The 22825-nt window shown below is 44.7% G+C and overlaps 2 protein-coding genes and 1 long non-coding RNA gene across 9 annotated transcripts in view; 2 read left to right on the top strand and 1 right to left on the bottom strand.

Moving 5' to 3' along the window:
- LOC142046973 (uncharacterized) overlaps positions 1–4741 on the top strand; it is an 83006-nt gene extending 78265 nt beyond the window's left edge. Inside the window, exons 3-4 of the long non-coding RNA XR_012656084.1 lie at positions 2645–3287; positions 4353–4741. This is a non-coding gene — a long non-coding RNA (uncharacterized LOC142046973). The remainder of the gene's footprint in view (positions 1–2644; positions 3288–4352) is intronic.
- The window catches only part of LOC116837045 (THAP domain-containing protein 6-like), a 34317-nt gene extending 14836 nt beyond the window's left edge, over positions 1–19481 (bottom strand). Inside the window, exons 1-2 of one of the 6 annotated variants that reach the window (XM_032801185.2) lie at positions 19305–19392; positions 24–2324 (exon numbers count right to left, since the gene is read on the bottom strand). Coding sequence is in view for 1 of the 6 variants with exons in the window: in XM_032801188.2 (XP_032657079.1) it covers positions 19305–19378 (74 nt within the window). In the remaining 5 variants the exon portion in view is untranslated. Of the gene's footprint in view, positions 1–23; positions 2328–3116; positions 3206–19304 lie in introns of those variants that run through there. The other 5 variants (XM_032801184.2, XM_032801183.2, XM_032801180.1 and 2 more) reach the window with 5 other exon arrangements.
- Positions 19482–19495: 14 nt separating this feature from the next.
- On the top strand, positions 19496–22322 carry SMIM15 (small integral membrane protein 15). Of its 2 annotated transcripts, none has more exons than XM_032801191.2 (2): positions 19496–19605; positions 20398–22322. In XM_032801191.2, exon 2 carries the CDS (start codon positions 20413–20415, stop codon positions 20647–20649), a length of 237 nt encoding a protein of 78 aa, XP_032657082.1. In that variant the 5' UTR covers positions 19496–19605; positions 20398–20412; the 3' UTR covers positions 20650–22322. The 2 variants fall into 2 exon arrangements, with proteins under 2 accessions (XP_032657082.1, XP_032657083.1); XM_032801192.2 differs by lacking the exon at positions 19496–19605 and adding an exon at positions 19938–20179.
- The last annotated feature ends 503 nt before the right edge of the window (positions 22323–22825 follow it).

Here is a 22825-nt window from a genome sequence, read left to right as displayed (position 1 = left end):
GCATTGGCACTGCAGGTACTCACCAAGAGTGTAGCGATGCAAAATGTAGTGCACCGCAGGTAGGTATCCCCGTGTGCCACATGCTGCCATCTGGTGCAATGCCTTTTGGGAAATTTTCACAATATGTTGTGGATAGAAATGACTTGCCCAGTGATCTCTGGATGCAAGGGTCAAGTTCCCAGCATGCTACCTGCTCAATTTCCTAATACCATCCATACCCCATACTTTTCATGCATTTTTTTTTTTAAATCCCAGAAACCTGTACAGCACTTTTCAGTATACACCATCTCTCACGGAAGCATGGAGCCTGTAGAGCCTTGCACTATTCTCATGAATGTTGCAAATATAGGATGCTTGATTCTCTTTTATTTGGAAACCTGCAGAAGTACCGCAAAAATGGGGAACATGACAATTTCTTCAAGCAGAGCTTGCTAAGGGACATAGTGAAAAACAATTCAAGGTTGTGGGTGGTGTTCACAAAGCAGCTGCAGATGGTGGAGCATTACTTTTGGGCCCCAGAAACGAACACTGACTGGAGGGATCTCGTTGTAATATAGGTTTGAGATGATGTGGAGGCCATATTCCTGGATCTGTGTACCAAGCTCACCTCAGCTCTCAGTGCAGTGACACCAAAAATAAAAACTGCATTGAGAATGGAAAAACAAGTAGAGATCAGTCTCTGGAAGTTTGCAGTGCCAGACTGCTACCAGTCAGTGGAAAATCATTTTGCAATTGGATAATCCACAGTGGAGGGGATGCCATAATGCAAGTATATAGGGTCACTAATCGTCTCCTGTTATGGAGGACTCTCAGCAATGTGCAGGACTTGATGGATGGATTTTTGCAACAATGGTGGTTCCTGAATTGCAGTGGGGCAATAGCCGTATTTTGGCAACAGTCCACCTTGCCACAGAATACATCATTAGAAAGGGCTGCTATTCTATGGTTATGCAAGTGTTGGTAGATCACTGTGGATACTTCACTAAGAACAATGTGGACGGGGGTCAGGGAAGGTGCATAACACTTGCATCTTTAAGATCACAGGACTACTCAGAAAGCTGCAAGCATGGACATTCTTTCCCGACTGGCAGATTACCATCCGCAATTAAAATGCCAATAGTGATGTTGAGAGACTCACCCTACTCCTTTTTCCCCTGGCTCATGAAGCCATGCACTGGTCACCCTGAAAGCTCCAAGGAGAGATTTAGCTACTGGCTCAGCAGGTGCAGCATAGTTGCTGAATGTGCTTTTGGTAGACTGTAGACACTCTGGCAGTATTTACTTGCAAGCTGGATGTCAACGAGAAAAATATCCGGACAGTTATAGCTGCCTGTTGTGTTCTGCATAATATCTGTGAGGCAAAGGGGGAAAAAGCTCCTGCCGGGGTGGAGCTGGAGCAGCTGTCTGCCGCCTCTGAGTGGCCAGACACAAGAGCCATTACAAGAGCCCAACACAGGGCTATGCAGTTGAGGGAGGCTTTGAAAGAGCACTTTAGCGGTCAGCCACAGTAGCATTCGGTGCCGGAGCTTTGGGTGCTGCTAGCTCTTCATTTATAAATATGACTAGGTGTTTTCCTGAAGCTATGAATTACGTGGTGCTTGCTGGATATTAACAAGTACTGTTTGCTTTGAGTCCTGATATTCATTCTACAGTATGTGTTGTGAACTAATAGAGATAATTTTATTCTCCAAAAATAGAACTTTACTGAGTGGGAAAAACAGTGCAGGAAAACAATGCAAAAACAAAGGCAACGTAATACAAAATTCTAACAAATTAATGGAGTGGAACTTTATAATTGGAAAGGCAGCAAACATTTCTGTCCACTTCCATGCACAAGTGTAGTTCGTTGTGGCTACACATACACCAACCATGGTTCTGTGAAGCTGTGGTTTTCCTTGCTGTTCCTGGTGAGGAATGACAGGGATAAAGATGTTCCCCTTGATGCTATGTGGTATGTTGGGAGGTGCAGGGAGCAGAAATCATGGAGTTCTCCAAGGGCTGAAAAGGCTGGAGCATCTAACATTTTTGAATCTATAGGTCAACCATGTGCTGCAGCATTTGGGTTTGCTGCCTGAGAAGTCTCATTATGTCCTGGTGCGTTTCCCTCTCTTTGTCCTGCTGGGGTTCCTGGGCCTCTCTCTTGTCCTCTCTTTCCTTCTTTTGGCTGTCAGTCATATTGGCCCTCCAAGCCCTTTGTTCATAGTCCAGTACAGCACTGGCTTGTAGGATCTGACTGAACATGTCTTCCCTAGTCCTCTTCTTTCTCCTCCTCATCAGGGTCAGATGTTCTGCAGGTGTGGAATGGGGGAGCACCACACCAGTAGCTGCTGATTTAAAAAAGATGCACCACTGCATTTACAGTCCCAATGGAAATGGAAAGATAAGTTTCACACCTCACTTCCCTTATGCCCGTAACAATGTTTAGTAAATAATGCTTATTACCACTTCAGCTTTGGAGCACCTTGGCACAGCACTGCTCTCCAGCCACAGGCACAGTTAGCATGGTCTGCCGGGGGGAGCGGGGGGGTGGGGGGAGGGAGAAGCTACTTCTGTTGCACGAAGCAAGAAAGTGACGTTTCAGTCCCTGTTCCCGTGGGTCTGAGTATACGGCAGTGGCACTGAATACTGGAACTATTTTCCACAGGTGCTGTTGGTTTTGGCTGATATCTCATATCCAAAGGCACAGAGAACACAACTGCTACTGGCATTCTGAAGCTGCTTGGGCCAACATGACACTAGCCTGTTTACTGCAATGATGCCAGCCAAAGTAATCACAGAGTGGTGTGGGAAAGTGTCTTCCTCCAGAGGAAGATATAAGGCAGCCATCCCAAGAAACCTTCAGAAGAGGACTGCAGAGTATCTCCACAAAGGTTTCAAAGAGATCTCTCAGAAGGATACAAGGGACAATCCTAAGTACATAAAGTGCTGTGCATCCCCCGCCCAACCCAACAGGGAAATGAAAACAGATGCCAACTTTACCTCTGTTTGTTGTACCTTTACTTTTCCTCATAAGTAAATGAATGAAAAGTTTACACCTTTATCTTGTTAACTTGAGGATGGGGCATGTGCTATATAAAATTTAAAACACTATAAGGAAAATGGGTGCACGCACTTACTCTCTTTCCTTCACCAGGCTCATCCATGCTCACTTGGTGGGACTGGCTAGACTGTGGTGGTGTTTTGAACAGGTCCTGGCTCACAGCATAGCTGGAGCTCCCACCCCCTCTGCTTCCTCCCCGTTTACAGCAGAAGTCTCTGTCTCAGGCTCCTCTGAGGTATCCATAGTAGTCTGTGGGATGCTGATGTATGGCGTGCAGCTCATTGTAAAAACAGCAGATCTGCAGGGCCACCACCAGATCTATTGTATTCCTGGCCAAGTTCCTTTGCTTTCATGCAGTACTGCTATTGATCCCTGTCATATCCCTTTGCCAGCATCCCCCATACAAAATGTCCACATTTCTACAACTGGTCTATAGCTATGTTTCCCACAGCCAATTCTCCCCACAGGCCCAAGAGATCCTATCACTTCTGTCTACTCCAGGCAGGAGCACATCTATTACATTGTGCCGGAACAGTTGATTGGGCAGCTGCATACAAAAAGGGAGAGCTGCGAGGTGGGCTCACCAAGGTAGGCAATCAAGAAAAAGCATTTCAAAAAATATGTGGGAGGCTTCAAAATGGGGGTAGTTTCCAGGATCTGTGACTTCTGGGCAGTTAAATTTGCAATTGTGAACAGAGTGTTACTGTTACAGAGAATGGGGCATTGTGGGACAGCTGCTGGAGGACTGTTAGGGTTGACACAGATCATGTCGTATCTACACTCACAGTGCACCAACCTCGGTAGGTTAATGATGGCTCTATGGTGTTCAAGGAGGTGGTTTTACTGTGTTCATGTAATGGGGCATTTACACTGGCTGGACATAAAGTTGAGTGTAGCCAGGCACAAATAGGTCAACGCAAGGAGATTTACTTGGTAGCACAGACCAGCCCTAGCGTACATGACACTTGTGTCTGGGCAATAGAGTTAAAGTCTTCATGTTAACATTAACTCTTCTTTCTTCATCTGCCTTAGATCAAACACATCACAATGCTACATGCCTCTAAAAACACTTGAGATGGAACACTATTTTAACATCTATTACATGATCAAATAACATTCATCTACGCAATAAATACAGAACACTACTGTATATATGTACATCTATGGCTACAGACAACAGCTCAGCTACCTACGTCATATTATTTGCCAAATAGTATGTCCTGTTATACAGTATTGTGTGATTATGTAACTCAAGACCCTGTCACAGTATAAGTCCAAGGGGGCAGAGGCAAGGTTCCTGTGAAAGTGCCAGCTCTTGCCAACGCTGTATGTTAGTATTGTTCAAAACAGGTGGTGAACTTGTGAAGATCTGTTAGTGGTTAGACTCTAAAACGCTGGTTAGTTACTGCATGCATTAATCTTACTCATAACGTCTGTATCCCATGCTATAAAAGGTAATATGTAGGTTTTGCTTTATAACTGTAAAAATGCCTGCTCTGAATTTGTGAGCACAGCCAGAAGGAGTGGTTCCCCCGCCCGTTAAGAAGGACTATTAAAACTAAGTGGGCCATTGTGAAACATCATGATACAAATATGGGGTTAATGACCCTCTTACACCATGAAGGTGATATGCAAAAGAAAACTCATCCCATCAGCTTGAATTCTGGAAGAAGGAAATAAAAGATAGTGACATAAAAATTCTTCACCTGTGTGCTGTTTGGACTCTCATAGGACTAGAGCTAAGAAACAAAAGCAGAGATCCCCAGAGTTAACCTGGGTTAGCCCTAAAAGACATAGTGCTAACAGATAATTACTGCTGTGTCACCTTTTGGAACCATAGACTAATTCATTTGTGTATATATGTTCTCTGCTTTAACCTGCAAATAATTCGCTCATTTCTTTTTCCTAATTAATAAATCCATAGTTAGTTTATTGTATGATTGGCTACAATCATTGTCTTTGGTGTGAGATCTGAGGTACAAATTGACCTGGGGTAAGTGACTAGTCTGTTGGGACTGAAAGCAACCTGAATCTTTTGTGATCCTTGGTGTATACTGCAACCACTAGTACTGAGTCCAGCTTTCCAGGGTGGCAAAATAGACTGGAGACCCCAAGAGGACTGCCTGTGACTCCATGGTAAGACTGTTATAGTGCTTCAGGAGTTTACATTTATTACTGCGTTGGTGAAATCTACTTACTGAACATACCAGAGGTCAGCACTCATGGTCACGAACCACTCCAGACAGCCTGACACACATCTTTCATAATATTAATATCATAGCCTTAACAATACAATATTGTTGTACAGCATTTTTAAAAGAAAGTTTTAAAAAATATGAAAAATAAACAAAGGACAGATTATTGCTTGTTCTTAAGTATCATGCAAGACATCTAAGTAGGGCTTTGGTGGCTCTATTCCCAGTACCTGATGGAGGGGGCATAGCTCAAGTGACCTGCACTATAGCTGTTATCTATTTCCTAGGGCCATTGGAAGCACACTGTAAGTTACAGCAGTCCTGAGGTCCCCTAATTTGTGCTCCCTCTCACTAGTTGTGCCATGTCTAAATTCCAGTTTGATGACTCCTTGAGGCAGGGGCCGGCCTGACTAGATATTGGTTCTGCAAGGCATTAGGATATTTGGATGTAGCATTTAAAAAAAACAAAAAACACATTCTAAAGACTTAAAGATACATGAAACCCCTTGACTCTTTCAGTTTTTGTTTCCTAGTTCCTGCAACAGAGAGAAGTGAAGAAGCAGTTGGTGGGGGGTTTTTTGTTTGTTTTTTTTAAAAGACCAACCAATTCAAACTCTGGCTTCATCCCACAGATCTTAATAATTTTTAAATGATATAAATCTATCATCCTCTTCCTTGATGTCTTTTCTAAGGTTCTGATCCTACTGCCAGTGAAGTTAATGGAACCTTCCCCACCAACTTCAACAGCAGCAGAATTAGTCCAGGGGTCGTGAAAATCTTTCATCTAACAAGGAGTCTCAGCTCCATTCTTGCCACCGCTAGAAGGAACAATGTAAGTACTGGCACATCTTATGAGAACCAGCACCTAAAGCTCATGGCTCTTTCCATGCTCTATTCTAGAATGGAGAGAGTGGAATTTCTCGTGAAAATGTCTGACCGATTAAACAAACAAAACAAGCACATAATACTTAAACTTTGGGACTGAGTAAAAATGTACTTGTTTAGGTCAAAATGTTCTGTTGATGAAAAATGGACCCCTGCCTCTGCCTCTCCCTGCTCGGAAAGGCACTGTGACTAATGCGAAGGAATGTTTTTGAATCAGAAAGGAAAAAAAAAGTGTGCAATATGCCCTCTGCTTTTGGAACAGTTCCTTGGTATTTCAGATGCAGTGAAATCTTGCTTTGGAGAAAACAGATTGCTGTGATCTCCGCAGGAATCAGTGTGCAGTGGGGACAGGGGGCAAAATGCTTCCCCTTAAAAAAGTAAGTTTGGGGGAAGAAATAAAAATTCAGCAATAGAAAGAGGAACAACTTTGTTACACAGCACGACACTAGCAACTCACAGACCCCATAAGAATTCTAAAATGACCTTGGAAAATTGATCTGAAATCAACAAGATAAAATTCAGTAAAGACAAGTGCAAAGTACTACATTTAGGAAAGAAAACTTAAATGCACAAATACAAAATGAGGAATAACTGGCTTGGTGGCAGTACTGCTAAAAAGGATCTAGAGTATACTACATCACAAATTGAATACGAGCCAACAATGTGATGCATATGAGAAAAAGCCTAATATTGTGAGGTGTATTAACAGGAGCATCATATGTAAGACACAAGGGGTAACTGTAAAAGCAGCAGAGAATCCTTATAGACTAACAGAGGTTTTGAAGCATGAGCTTTCGTGGGTGAATACCCACTTTGTCGGATGCATGTAGTGGAAGTTTCCAGGGGCAGGTATATATATATGCTAGCAAGCAAGCTAGAGATGATGAGGTTAGTTCAATCAGGGAGGATGAGGCCCTGTTCTAGCAGCTGAGGTGTAAAACAGAGAGGAGAAACTGGTTTGTTGTTGGCAAGGCTTCACAGTCTTTGTTCAATCTGAGTGGTGTCGTTCAAATTTGCAGATGAACTGAAGTAGAGTTTCTCTTTGAAGTCTGTCAGGGGGGGGGGGGGGGGGGGGGGGGGGGGGGGGAAGTTTTTTTTGCTGTAGGAGGCCACTTAGTGGTATAGTGTGGCAGGGAGTTGAAGTGCTCTCCTATCGTTTTTGTAATGAATCACCTAATGTCCTGATTGTGTTCATGTTATCCTTCGTAGAGACTAGTAGTTTGGCCGATGTACCAGAGAGGGGCATTGCTGGCATATGATGGCATATTTACATTGGTGGACGTGCAGGTTGATGAACTGGTGAGGTGTGGGCGATCTGGTAGGTCTGTGATGATGTCGTGGTGTAGATTGTGGCAGAGTTGATGAGGTTTTTGTTGATGGATTGGTTCCTGAGCTGGAGTTTATAGGTGGGCGGTGTGCAGTTGCTGGTGAGAATACGTTCAGGTTGGCAGGTTCTGGGGCGAGGGAATTGGCGCTGCACCCAAGGCTGTGAAAGTGTGGTATGTCAGGATGGGTTTGTAGATCTGATGATGGTTGGAGGGTTTGTTGGGGGCTGTATGTGAGGCAGTGGAGTCTGTTGGATTTTCTTTCTTGGGTGTCTGCGTAGGAGGGTTCTGGTAACGTTAGCTCTGTGACTGTTTCTTATTTCTCGGGCGGGTAGTGTGTTTTGGAGAATGTGGTGGAGTTTTGTAAGGTGTTGGTTCTGTCTGAGGGGTTAGAGCAGATGCGGTTGTACATCAGTGTTGGCGTAGCAATGGATCGTGTGATGTCCGGATGGAAGTGGAGCATGAAGGTAGGCATAGGGGTCGGAGGTGTTCGATACGGGGATTTAATGTGACATCACTTTTTGCACGTGCGTTGAAGTGGACCTCGTGTAATTGTCAAGCTGAGGTTGATGGGTGGGGGTGGAAGCTGTTGAATTGTAGTGGAAATTTTTCCAGGTCTCTTTTTTTCTGGGTTGGTTCCAATGATGAAGATGTATCAATGTAGTCGTAGGTAGAGATAAGGTAGATTGCCGTGCTGGGAGTGGCACGAGGCTGAGGAAGCGTTGTTCCACAGTAGCCATAAAAATATGGCATATTGTGGCGGCATGGGTCGCATAGCCGTGCCATTGATCTGGAGAGATATAATTGTCATCAAATTGGAATAGTTGTGTGAGAAGTATAACAACGGCACGAGCTAGCGCCAGTTTGCTGTGGCATATCAGGGATGCCGTTCCTGGAAGCTTGTATATTCCGATTGTATGTGGATGTTTGTGTAGAGAGTCCTATCCATGGTGGTCTAGGATGGTTTTTTGGGAGGTGACAATGCTTTGGTAGTTTCCTCAGGAAAGTCATAGGTGTCACGGAGATAGCTGGGAGTGCTGGTGGCATAGGTCTGAGTAAGGTCCATATCCAGACAGTCCTTAGTTCAGAGAGTGCAGTGCCGCCGAGATGATGGGGCGTCCAGGATTTCGGCGTTTGTGGATTTGGGTAATAGATAGAATAACCCTGGTGGGGGCTGGGGGTATGTGATTTTGTTCCGGTGTTAGTGTAGGGATGTCCTGTAGATGGTGCAGTTTCTTAGTGTATTCCTCAGTGGGATCTGAGGGAAGTGGCCTGTAGAATGTTGGTATTGAGAGTTGTATGGCAGCCTCCTTTTGGTAGTCAGACCTGTTCATTGATGAACAGCTCCTTTTAATCAGATCTTGTTGATTAATGTCAGGTGGTTCTGAGGCTGTGGATGGCATTGCGTCTGCACGATTAAGTATGGAGGCAAGCAATGTTGTTTCTTCCACAATCTCTGCCTGTGCACGTCGGCAGAAGCATTCATGTATAGGTCGACTGTCATTTTGAGGCCTCAGGGGGTCATGTGGGAGTTCTTCTTCTTGTGCTGCTGGTGGAGGGTACCTGTGTATCAGTGCACTGTTCCGTGTTGTCCTGGAAGTATTCTTTGAGTTGGTAGACGGCGAAAGTAGTGCTTCCATCGCACAGAACTGATATCAATGTTGGTGGGTGGGGGCAGAAGAAGAGTCTCGACGATAGGACAGATTTTTCTTCTGGGCTGAGTGTGTAGTTGGATAGTTGATCGATAATTGCTGGGTGGGTTAGGGTGCCGAGGTTTGGCTCTATGTGGCAGGTAGGGTTTAGCAGCTTCAGTTTTTTTTTTTGTAGGAGGTGAAGTGAGTAATGTAGATTCGTGTTCTTAGTGGAAGTCGTTTTTATGGAAGTTTGTGTTATTAATGAGAGTTATAGATTGAGAGCTCTTTTTGATGTTTCTCTGTTGGCTGATATAGGATCGATGATCAGGTGGTTCCTCAGTTTTCTTGTCATCGAGAAGTGGGTATTCACCATGAGAGCGTCATGCTCCAAAACGTCTGTTAGTCTATAAGGTGCCACAGGATTCTCTGCTGCTTTTACAGATCCAGACTAAAATGGCTACCCCTCTGATACTTGACACCATGCAAGGGGTAACTGTTTTACTCTACTTGGTGCTGGTGAGGTCTCAGCTGAAGTACTATGTCTAGCTGTCGGTGCCACACTTTAAAAAAGGTGTATATAAATTTGAGAGAATCCAGAGGAGAGCAACAAAAATAATGAAAGGTTTAAAAACCTGATCTATGAGTAAAGATTATGAAAACGGGGCATATTTAGCCTTGAGAAAACAAGACTGAAAGGGGACCTGCTTCAAATATGTGAGGGCTGTTATCGAGAATGGTAATCAATTGTTCTCTGTGTCCACGGAAGGAAGATTTAGGTTAGAGATTAGGAGCAGCAAGGGAGATTTAGGTTAGACATTAGGGAAAATATTCCTAACAATCAGAATAGTTAAGCACTGGAACAGGCTTCCAAGGGAGGTTGCTGAATCCTGGTCATTGGAGGTTTTAGAGAAGAGGTTAGACAAATACTTGTCAGGGATGTTCTAGGTATACTTGGTCCTGCCTCAGAGCAGGGGGGTGGACTAGATGACTTCTCGAAGTCCCTTCCAGCCCTACATTTCTGATTCTATTAAAAGTTCAATGTCTTTCCCACATAAAGCATGAGCTGCTGTTATGACACACCTTGATGGAAACAACACTAATTAGCGTAGCTGAATTAATGTGGATCAGGATAAGTATTATATAGCAGGAAAACAGAGCCAAGGCACAAGCAGGAAAAGCAAATGGAACAAAGGCTCCAGAAGGCTGTGATAGCACCATCATGGGCACACTTATCATATGTACACTTTCATCCAGATAAGATGAACGAATTTATAAATTTATAACTGGGAAACAAAGAAAAGAAAAAGCACTTTGCAAAGATGAGTATTATCCAAGGATACATTTTATCCTCATTTACAGATTAGGAGATTGAGGTGATTTTCCTAGAGACATGCTGTGAATTAGTGGCCCAGCTGGGGAAAAAAATCTCCTTGTCTCCTGACTCCTGGACCCTTAATCGAAGTACTAGAAAAAGTTATAGCAGTGCTGAGGTTCTTTTTTCACCATTTTAAAAAAAACCAAACCAACAAACAGCCATTTCAGTCATTACCATACTGGGGTGGATTTGAACTAGTGACCTAGGTAGGAGATGGACGGCTTCATATCCAATTAATCTCTCAAGCAATCCAGTTTCCCTTACTATCTTTATGGGCAATTGACTTCCTGTTTGAGCTCTAAAATTGATTACTCATAAAAAGGAAGTTAAAGTTGTGATATAACCAGAGACAGATAAAGGCTAAATATGGTTCATGTCTTATCAAAACCACAGGGTACCAAAACATTCTAAGGAGAAGAAAAACAACGCTGCTAGAAAAATAATTGTGAGTCACTTTTAAAGGATGAAGGTACTGAGCCATACTTTAATCTGACACTGGTCATGCACACTTTTTTTTGTCCCATCAAAATTTTAAAAGCAAGATACAAACCCACTATTATGAAAACAAATTGAAAAAAATGTAATATTTCATTATTATTTGTCTTCCAGTAGTATCCAGAATGTGGTAAACATCATCTGCACAAGTCCCTGCCCTAAACAGCTTACAGTCCAAGAAGAGTTTACACAGATGATGTGGAAATGGATTGAGCACACCAGCAGAATTACTGATGATTTCTTCTGAGATGCTCAGGCCCAGCTGTATAAATGGTAGCAACAGCACAAATGGAAGGGGCTCTTCATGCAATCTGCAGTGGTTCTCAACCAAGGGTCTGGGGGCTCCTGGGGAGCCATGACCAAGCATAGCCGGCATTAGACTCACTGGGGCCCAGAGCAGAAAGCCAAAGCCCCACCACACCGGACTGCAGTCCAGGGCCCCGAGCCCCATCACCCAGGGCTCAAGCCAAAGCCTGAGTAACTTAGCTTTGCAGTGCCCCCTGTGGTGGGTGGTCACAGGACAATTGCCCTGCTTGCTACCCCTTGAGGCTGGCCCTGGCTTTTATATGCAGAAAATCAGTTGTTGTGGTGCAGGTGGGCTGTGGAGTTTTTATAGCATGTTGCAGGGGCCTCTGAAATAAAAAGGCTGAGAACCCCTGAATAAAAGATAAAGATGTACTGCAGGTCCACTTCAGCATAACACAACAACATTTTCAAATAAAGATTTGTAGCACACACAAAGAGGCTGTAATCCCCAATGGTACAATATAGTTTTGTTGGCTCAAGTACAGCTATAAGAAACAGAAAGCTTACTGGTCTGCATATACTACAGTGGCCACGAAAGTGCTGATAAAGCATCCACACTTTAGAGGTATTACAAGCTGGGGGAAAAAAAGGCACTAGATAAACTTAATGTCTACAGTTCAAAACAATGTTCACCAATATGCAATGTAAGGGAGCTTCATACATGTCATCCAGAAACAAGAGTGATATTATTCAGCAGGTGGAATATACAAGGTCAAGGAAATTATGAAATTAAATAGTACATGAACTTTGTAGAAATCATTCTCTTCGTGGGAAAATCAATTTATATGTTTATGGACACAAAATGGGACATATTAATGGAGTTACACCAGGGTGGAATTTGCTCCACAAAGTAGCATGATACAAAGGCAACTAGAAAGGCATTTAAATTATGATTGAAACATTTAGCACTGGTTTTCTACATGATTCTACACCAGTATCATGTCACCACCAGCAAAATGAACACATCTATTGAAAGCATATATTAAACATATACACTCAAAAGGTCATCCTCATTAATGACTCCTACCATGAGACTGCTTTGCTTTTGTGCAAGTGACTCCTCCATTTTCCACGTCACTATTATATTCTCAGCACTGCTGTGCCTTCCTCTGCATTATCAAGCATTTCTACTATGGTTGGAGTTTTTGGAATCTTGTGGTCGTCGTTTCACTCCTTTGTGCAGCCATTCTTTCTGAAGTTTGACAATGGACAATATTACTAGACTCCAGTGTCAGTTCACTCAAGGTTCCATCCTAACAAAACTTTCAATGCTGCTCAAGTATGTTGAAGGCTGTTTTTTTTTTTAAATAGTGGCAATTTAATATTATTGAAGTTAATTGGTTTATAAAATAATGTCACCAAAGGAGATAGTGTTATGTTGCTTTCCAGGAAATATGATGATAAACATATCATTTAGCCATGGATGGCCTGTTCATTTTAAGGTATCCCTAGTTTCCAAAACGAGGTAGTTCCTTGCTATAATAAACTGTTAACTTAGATAACAGTTTGTAAAACCATCTAACAATAATGCTAATACAATATCTGAGAAATAATAACCACATCATTGATTTAGATGAGCTCTGCATTTTCCTGACATTTGTAGAAGAAATTATACAAAGAGACAGACACTTAGAGATTCCAGTGCTTATATAAGGGCTTCAAGAATTATAACATTCAAAAGCCAGTAGGAGAACACTTCAATCTCTCTGGACATTCAACAGACTTAAAAGTGGCAATTCTTCAACAAAAAAATCTTCAAAAACAGACTCCAATGAGAAACTGGAGAACTGGAAATAATTTGCAAACTGGACATCGTCAAATTAGGCCTGAATGAAGACTGGGAGTGGATTGGTCACTATAAAACTAATTCCCCCCTCGCCGCTGGTACTCACACCTTCTTGTCAACTGTTTGAAATGGGCCACCTTGATTACATTGAACTCATTAGCACTACAAAAGTGATTTTCCCTTGATATTCACCCCTTCTTGCCAACTGTTGAGACTAGCCCACTTCCACCTTAATATATCAATATATCGTTAGCACTGACCCACCACTTGGTAAGGCAACTCCCATCTTTTCACGTGCTGTGTTTTTATATCTGCCTCTGTATTTTCCACTCCATGCATCTGATGAACTGAGTTTTAGCCCACAAAAGCTTATGCCCAAATAAATTTGTTAGTTTCTAAGGTTCCTCATCGTTAGTACAGGAAGTGAGACTGTGCTTTTCAGTGGATATTATAGGCATAGCCTGGACAGTACAGCCTTAGAAAAAATTAAATTTGTATTTAAGAATGCATAAATTATTCTATGACAAAGATCTTCATGTAGCAAAAATGTATGTATAACATACCCAGTGGAAAGAATTTTAGATCAGATTTCTTGCCAATTATGATGTCCTTTGGTAAAGCACAGTCATTACTTGTTCCCCATGTGGTGCCCTTTAAATAATATAAATATATATGAGAAACAAGCACACAAAAGCTGAGAATGGAAATTGCTGAACAGATCAATCTAGTTCAATAACTGCAAGATCTCTAAATCCACCATGATAAAACTCCAATCCTGCAAACACTTAGGGCTGGTCTACACTACGCCGTTAAATCGATTTAAACAGCGTTAAATCGATTTAACGCTGCACCCGTCCACACTACACTGCTCTTTAAATCGATTTAAAGGGCTCTTTAAATCGATTTCTGTTACTCCCAAAACGAGAGGAGTAACCCTAAAATCGATATTACTAATTCGGAATAGTGTTAGTGTGGACGGAAATCGACGTTATTGGCCTCCGGGAGGTATCCCACAGTGCACCACTGACCGCTCTGGACAGCAATCAGAACTCAGAGGCACTGGCCAGGTAAACAGGAAAAGCCCCGCGAACTTTTGAATTCAATTTCCTGTTTGGCCAGCGTGGAGCTCTGATCAGCACAGGTGACCACGCAGAGCTCATCAGCACAGGTAACAATGCAGTCTCCTGAGAATCGAAAAAGAGCACCAGCATGGACCGCACAAGAGGTACTGGATCTGATCGCTATATGGGGAGAGGATTCAGTGCTAACAGAACTCCGTTCGAAAAGACGAAATGAAAAAATATTTGAAAGAATTTCAAAGTCTATGACGGGAAAAGGCCACAGCAGGGACTCAGTGCAGTGCAGAGTAAAAGTTAAGGAGCTCAGACAGGCATACCAGAAAACCAGAGAAGCAAACGGAAGGTCTGGTCAGGGCCGAAAACATGCCGCTTCTATGCTGAGCTGCATGCAATTTTAGGGGGCTGCGCAACCAGTACCCCACCCCTGGCCGTGGATTCAGAGGTCGGGGTTGTAATATCAACCATGGCTGAGGATTCTGCGGAGGGGAAGATGAGGAGGAAGAGAAGAGGAGGAGAGAAGAGCTTGCTGAGAGCACACAGCACTCCATTAGCCCCAACAGCCAGGAGCTTTTTGTGACCCCAGAATTACCCTCCCAGCCCCCCAAGCCACTAGCCCAGACAGTGAAGCCATGGAAGCGACCTCTGGTGAGTGTACCTTTGTAAATATCAAACATGGTTTAAAACAAGCGTTTTTTAATGATTGATTTGCCATCAGGGCTTGTGATGCATTCGCAGCCAGTAAAGTTACAGGAAAAGTTCGTTAACATGTCTGGGGATGGAGCGAAAATCCTCCAAAGAAATCTCCATGAATCGCTCTTGAGGGTACTCAAAAAGCCTTTGCAGAAGATTTCTGGGCAAGGCAGCCTTATCCGGTCCCCATTGTAGGACACTTTTCCACGCCATGCATGTAGCAAGTAATTCGGTATCATTGCTTCACAAAGCACAGCTGCGTATGGCTCCTGGTGATTGCTGGCATTCAAGAAACATACGTTCTGCATCTTGCGCTGTTATTCTCAGGAGAGTTATATCATTCATTGTAACCTGGTTGAAATTCAGGAATTTAATTAGGGGGCATACATGGCGATTTTCCTACTGGGCTGCCGCTTAATCAAATCCTTTGCACGTAGCAAAGCGGGGGAGGGGAGGAAGGATAGCGCTGAGCTTTTCTGCGTTTGGCGAGCAGGAATCTTCCCAGCTACCAGCCACGCGGGGGGGGGGAGGAGGGGGTTTAGGGAAGGAAGGAGGGGGGATGATTACCAGTGATCTTACATGATAGCAGCCATGCGGTGGGGGAGGAGGGGAAAGAGGGGGGGTTGGGGTCTGCTGGTTCCTCTTAACAGGAACAAGGCATCATAGGGCACTGTGTATATGAAGGCTGGAGAAGTCAAACATAAAGCCTTACCATGGCCGCATGGAAGCTGAATTATGATGCCTGGACCTGCGTCTGTGAGATCTGCAACACCAGAGCCACAGGCACTCACTCAATAAACGATGCAAAATGCGACCTTGTAGTGAAATCACATGTGCTATGTAAGGTGGATAGTGTTATTCACTGTGAAAGAGTACAAGCATTGTTCTGTAAAATGTATCTTTTTACATACTTCTCTCCCTGTTTTCCCTCCCCCATGCAGCTGCACAGTTGTCCAGCCTCCCTACCATCCCGAAGGCTAGCTCAGATAAGGCGGAGGAGAAGAGAACGCGAGATGAAATGTTCTCAGAAATCATGGAAGTAACCCGCAATGAAAGAGCTCATCAGAATGAGTGGAAGGATGTGCTAGCAAAGTACAGGAAAGATGCCAGTGAACGTGAGGAGGATAGGAGAGAACGCTCGAGATGAGAGTGGACGCAGGAGATCAGAGGTGTAGGCAGGAAGATCAGAAGTGGTGGGGGATGCAACGCTGGAGCTGCTGCGTGATCAAACTGATATCCCACGACGCATGGTGGATCTTCAGGAAGAGCAGCGGGGTCACAGAGTGCCACTGCAGCCCATGTGTAACCACCCTCAACCCTCCCCATGTTCCATATCTCCCTCACCCAGACGTGTAAGAACGCGTGGGGGAAGGCTTTCTGCACCCGCCCACTCCACCCCCGTGGACAGTCCAACCAAAAGGCTGTCATTACGTTGAAATGTGCTTAATGGCCTTTTCCTTCCCTCCTATCCTCCTCCCAAACCACAGCAGGCAGGGATACCTTGATAATTCTCTGCCTCTTTTTATAATTACTTTTTAATAAAGAATACATCCAAAGGGGGAGGGTGGGTTGCTTACAGGGAAATGACTTTTAAGAAAGAATACATGATTTTTAAACATACTGAATGACTTTTAATAAAGAATACATGATTTTTAAAATACTGACTTATTTCCTTCAGCAAGCTGTAAGTCAAAGGGGAAGGGTGGGTTGCTTACAGGGAATGAGTCAATCAAGGGGGAGGGTTCATCAAGGGGAAACAAACACAGCAGTCACACCGTACCCTGGCCCGTGCTGAAACTCGTTTTCAAGGCTTCTCTGATGCGCACCGCCTCCTGGTGTGCTCTTCTAATCGCCCTGGTGTCTGGCTGCTCGTATCAGCGGCCAGGTGATTTGCCTCAGCCTCCCACCCCGCCATAAAGGTCTCCCCCTTACTCTCACAGAGATTGTGGAGCACACAGCAAGCAGCAATAACAAACGGGACATTGGTTTGGCTGAGGTCTGAGCGAGTAAGTAATGTTCGCCAGCGCCCTTTTAAACGGCCAAATGCACATTCTACTACCATCCTGCACTTGCTCAGCCTGTAGTTAAACAGCTCCTGACCACTGTCCAGGCTGCCTGTGTATGGCTTCATGAGCCATGGCATCAGGGGTAGGCTGGGTCACCCAGGATAACGACAGGCATCTCAACATCCCCAACTGTTATTTTCTGGTCTGGGAAGTAATTCCCTTGCTGCAGCCGTTTAAACAGAGTTGTGCTTCTGAAGACGCGAGCGTCATGAACCCTTCTGGCCATCCCACGTGGATGTTGGTGAAACGTCCCTTGTGATCCACCAGTGCTTGCAGCACCATTGAAAAGTACCCCTTGCGGTTTACGTACTGGGTGCCCTGGTGCTCTGGGGCCAAGATAGGGATATGGGTTCCATCTATGGCCCCCCCACAGTTAGGGAATCCCATTGCAGCAAAGCCATCCACTATGACCTGCACGTTTCCCAGAGTCACAACCTTTCGTAGCAGCAGCTTAACGATTGCTTTGGCTACTTGCATCACAGCAGCCCCCACAGTAGATTTGCCCACTCCAAATTGATTCCCGACTGACCGGTAGCTGTGTCTGGCGTTGCAAGCTTCCAGAGGGCTATTGCCACTCGCTTCTCCACTGTGAGGGCTGCTCTCATCTTAGTATTATGGCGTTTCAGGGCAGGGGAAAGCAAGTCACAAAGTTCAAAGAAAGTGCTCTTACGCATGCGAAAGTTTCGCAGCCACTGCGAATCGTCCCACACCTGCAAAACTATGCGGTCCCACCAGTCTGTGCTTGTTTCCCGCGCCCAAAATCGGCGTTCAATGGGTAGAACCTGCCCCATTACCAGCAGTAGCTCCAAAACGCAGGGGCCCGCGGTTAGGGAAGAATTCAGTGTCCATGTCCTCATCGCTCTCGTCGCCGCGCTGCCGTAGCTGCCTCCTCCTCTCCTGCCTTTGCAGTTCATGGTTCACCATAGACAGCACGAGAATGCGCGAGGTGTTTACAACGTCCACGATAGCGTTACTGATCTCAGCAGGGTCCATGCTTGCTGTGCTATGGCGTTTGCTCAGTTCACCCAGGAAAAAGGCGCGAAATGGTTGTCTGCTGCTTTCACAAAGGGAGGGGTGAGGCTGTACCCAGAACCCGCGACAATGATTTTTGCCCCATCAGGCACTGGGCTCGCAACCCAGAATTCCAAGGGGTGGGGGAGACTGAGGGAACTATGGGATAGCTACGGAACAGCTACCCACAGTGCACCGCTCCAGAAATCGACGCTAGCCTTGGACCATAGACGCACACCATCAAATTAATGTGCCTAGTGTGGACGCGCACAATCGACTTTATAATATCAGTTTTATGAAACCGATTTTAGCTAATTCGATATTATCCCGTAGTGTGATGTGGCCTAAGGCATGTGCCTTATTTCCATGAACAGCCCCATGGCAATCAATGGACTCACTCACAGTGGTAAAATTAAGCATGTGTAAGTGTAAGCAAGAGGGGGGTTTAACACACTGTTCTATCTACCAATACTGTAGGCTTTTCCTATAGCAAAAATGTTCCAGGCAACTTTACCTTCCCCACTTGTTGACATTTTGCATCCATTTTACATGCATTTAACAATACACTACTACTGTTAGGATTCTGAACCACATCAAGACAACAAGGAAGTTCAACTAATTTAACCTGGAGGTCCAGTAGTTGGCCTGTTGTGCCTTTTTTTAATTGAGAGAGAAACCTCTTGGATTTATGGCAACGTGTGCATACATAGATTTAAAATATTTCCAAAACAAGACTTTACTGCATGCACTCAAGGGAGAGGAGGAGAGAACAAAAGCATCACAGATGTTCGTCACGTGGCTTAATGCACTACGGGAAGGCTACAGTGGTGGGCGTGGTATAAGCACTACACAGAGCAGAATACCGGCTGTTCAATTACAAACACCTCTAAAATGAGCAGACAGGTCCCACCACACTGCCCGTTGGTGTATAAAGGGAGTGGATCAGGGCGCTTTAGGAAAATAAATTTGTTTCCTGCTCTAAGTCAGAGAGAGGGGCGGAGGGTGGGGTGGGGGTCCACCGGACTTTGGCTTGGGGGTGTTGATGATTTACCCGTTAGTCTCCCAGGGTTACACTCCCACCTAGGACACTGGGGTATTTCTCACTGTCGGGCTCAGTTTGAAAGCGCACCACGAACATCTGCCCTAAGGAGCAGCGCAGACTCTGCTTTTCCAAGGATTTCTGCAGCCCCCACTCCGCTCATTATCTACCAGACTATGTTAGAGTGTGTGTGTCGGGGGGTCTGTCTCCCTCCCCCTTCTGTCTCCCTGAGGGAGCCTGGTCTCCGCCCCCACCCCGCATTCAGCCCCACGCGTGAGAGACGACGAGCACGAGCCAGCTCCTCGCGTGCACTAACGGACGGACAGATGAACGACTCTAACCAGCTTCCGCGCGAACAGCCACGCGCATGCTGCTTACCTACTGGCTGCCCCGGAAGTGCCCTGCGCCGCCTGGACGCACTGCTCTGCCCCACAGAGCAATGGCAGAAACATCGCCGCCAACCGCCGTCACGTCACTCCAGTCCTGGCTCCGACAAGTACCAGCTGAAGGGACACTCTAGCCGGCGCTAGAGCTAGACTCTATTGCTACATAGGCGTAACGTTGGGGGTGGGGCCGCGCTGTCTCCTTTTCCTGTTTCCGGTTGGCCAGTGAGTCTCCTGTGCTCGCGGCTTCTGGTTGTGGAGCCGCTGTTGGAGCAGGCGAGGCAGCGCGAGGAGGGGTCAGTTCTTCCCTGGGGGTTGGGCGAGCTCTAGTGCGAGGGCTCCCCAGAGACCCTCTCGCTGGGCGCCTATTCCCGCGCGGGAGGCGCCCCCTGCCGGCCCTTCCCCGCCACGGGGCAGTGATTCATTCAGCCCCGCCCCTCGGGTGCCGCTGAGCGCTGGGGCGGTCGGAGGAAGCGGGACCCCACACGAGGAGGGGGCGTCCACTGGGCTCCTCAGCCCGCTGCGGGGCTCGGCCCCGCCCCCAACGACTCGTGAAGTGAGCGGCTCGCTCCGGGCCGGGTGTGGGTAGCCCGGGCGGACACGCTGCCCCCTCGCCGCAGCTCCCGCCCTAGCCCGGTGTAGTGCGGGGCTCCCACTGCAGTGCCCCGGCCGAACCCCAGCCGCGTTCCCTGCATCGCCTCGCTACCAATCCCGCGTGGATCGCAGATACGCGAGGCCCAGGACTTTTAACTTGGGGGTGGGCGTCGCAGCAGCTCCGAGGCTGGGACAAGAGTGTAAAAGAAAACGCACTTGGCTGCGTAAACAACCCACCTGGTATCAATCAGTTATTTACTAGTCTGAGTGGGAGGGGTGAGAGATGGGTGGACCGTGGAAAGCATGTGTTGGAGAACGATCGTAACAGCTGAGTGAAATAGCTGCTTCCCACACTCTATCTAAATAAATGTGAAGCATTCTGAATAACTGTGCAACGGTGACAGATCTTGCTACTGCAATGCATAGCCACGGTAACTTGCAGTATTTTTACGACTGTGTAATGAAAAGATTTTATCATTCAATTTTTTACATAGGGTTTCCCCAGTTGGATGGTTGAAAAGATGTTTGATATCAAAGCGTGGGCTGAATATGTTGTGGAATGGGCTGCAAAGGACCCATATGGCTTTCTTACCACTGTGATCTTGGCCCTTACACCATTGTTCCTAGCAAGTGCAGTGCTATCATGGAAACTGGCAAAAATGATTGAAGCCAGGGAACGAGAGCAAAAGAAGAAACAGAAACGCCAGGAAAATATTGCAAAAGCCAAACGAACAAAGAGGGATTAAGTGAGGCAAAATGCTATCCTTTTGCAAAAAAGTGCTTTTGTTGAAGCATTCTTATACACTTGTATCTTTGTGTGGTATTGTCTTCCTCCAAAAATCTTCTTGAACTGACATTTCAACCCCTGAAATTATTCATGTTCTGCTTAAATGATTTGTGTTGATATCTCAGTCTAATTTGCAGTGGCATTTGATGTGTGTATTTCAACCAGATATCACTTTCCAGTGAGTTTACTTTTGTATGTTTACATGCCATACACTAAAATGAATGCATTGGTGGTGGAGGCTTGGTTTTTTAAATTGGAACTGCTTTAGGAATTGTTCAAACATGTCAATATTAAATTAAGGAAGAAAAAATTAAAATGTCTGACTTTCTAAAAATACTGCAGTCATTGGTTTTCTAGCAGCTTAGGCACGTTGTTTTTACACAGCCTTTTTTCTACTGTTGATTTGTCTTCATTATAGTATTTTTTTTTTTTCTGGTTTCAACTTGGCCCTGGAATAGCAGTCCTTGTTTCTGCAGGTTATCAGCTTTGTATTCTCATGAGTTTCTTATTATATGAACAGTGTTAGCATTTCACATTAACTCAGCTAAATTCTTCATGAGTGGCTCTCAAAATCAGCTTCCTGGACTATCAGTAGTCTACTGAGCCTTTTTTGGATAGTTCACAGAAGGAAACTTTTTACAACCAAGTAGTAGACAAATTACTTCATTTTCACAGTATCCCAGTGTGAACAACTCTTGCCTACAATACATTCATTTTGTGAAGCATAGACAGCCATTTGGCAAATAACTAAATATCATTCTAGGTTTAGGTGATGACAGCAGTAACTCTGGAGCAGCAGAGAAACTGCTTTGGATATTACCAGCTTTGAAAGGATGGCATAATGAAAAGAAACAAAAGCCTCATGTGGTTCTAATGCTGTAAACATTGCAAAGTAAGTTGGAGCTAAGGCTAACAGATTTAATTGATTTTTCTGTCCAAAGAATAATAGTAAAAATTAAAAATTTGTAGTTTTAATATGCTTTAGTAAATCTTAATTTTTATTACTACTTTAATTCCAATGGGTCTGATCCTGTAGTAGCAATCAAGTTTTAGGCCCTGTTCCAATAACATGTCTGTTAATCAGAGCAAATAGAGTTGTGGTTTGTCATACGGGATTCTTGTGCTTAGCTCTTCACTTAGTATGTAAAAGATAAACACCTATGAAAGCAGATGCTCTATATTACTGAAAGGAGGAAGTGAATAGGAGATGATAAATACCAATACAAATAAACAGGAAGTTTTGCTAAATCAATCTTAGGGCTTGTCTACACTGGCAATTTACAGCACTGCAACTTTCTTGTGCCGGGGTGTGAAAAAACAACCCCCTGAGCACAGCAAGTTTCAGTGCTGTAAAGCACCAATGTAGACTGCACCAGTGCTGGAAGCCATGCCCCTCATAGAGGTGGCTTTTTTAGAGCACTGTGAGAGCTCTCTTGAGTGCTGTGCCATGGCCACATGCAAGGCATGTTAATCGTTGCCAGTGTAGACTAGCCCTTAGGTAAGAGTTGGCTTTCTTAGAGTGTTGCTCAAGACAAGTATTGTGAGAATTGTTAGATCTACTGGATTAAGTCTTCAGTATGGTTACACCTTGGTATTTATACAGTTTTAAAATGGAAAAGATTCAAAACTAACTCCATAAATAAATTTGATACTTTTTTAAAAATGTGTTCCTTCTTTATTCCGACTTCTAAAACTGTGTAACAGCTGTAGAGAAAAGGAATGTGCTATCTATACAATACTTAAGTTTATATTTCCTTAAAAAAAGGGTTCTAAGGAGAATGGGTTCAACATACAGTGGTAAGTGAAAATGATCCAAATTAACTAAATCTTAGGCATAATCCTCTCGTAAAAGTGGTGTGACTTATTGTATATGTCACCAATGAACGCACTGTTTTTTATAGTAGACATAGCTCACTCTGTGTGGCAAATGTAAAGGACTCATATTCTTAACATCTCCAAATGAAGCATGTCAACCAGCTGATGCATTCTGCCTGGGAACATCTGTCTTGTGTTGGAGATGGAAGGTAGGATCTCAACATGCACGTAGATTAAAGCCAGATATAGTCTAGTTAATTTATAGAATCAGAAAGTAAACATGGAAAATACCTGTTATTTGTTTAGTCTATTATTGCAAG

The sequence above is a fragment of the Chelonoidis abingdonii genome, chromosome 6 (genome assembly GCF_003597395.2).
Source record: "Chelonoidis abingdonii isolate Lonesome George chromosome 6, CheloAbing_2.0, whole genome shotgun sequence".
NCBI classification, from domain to species: domain Eukaryota; kingdom Metazoa; phylum Chordata; order Testudines; family Testudinidae; genus Chelonoidis; species Chelonoidis abingdonii.
Note: the sequence above shows the minus strand (reverse complement) of the source record. Positions and strands in the feature narration are given on the sequence as shown.

Excerpts from the sequence above, each read along its gene's own strand:
- SMIM15 (XM_032801191.2), top strand. The coding sequence starts at position 20,413 with ATGGTTGAAAAGATGTTTGATATCAAAGCGTGGGCTGAATATGTTGTG.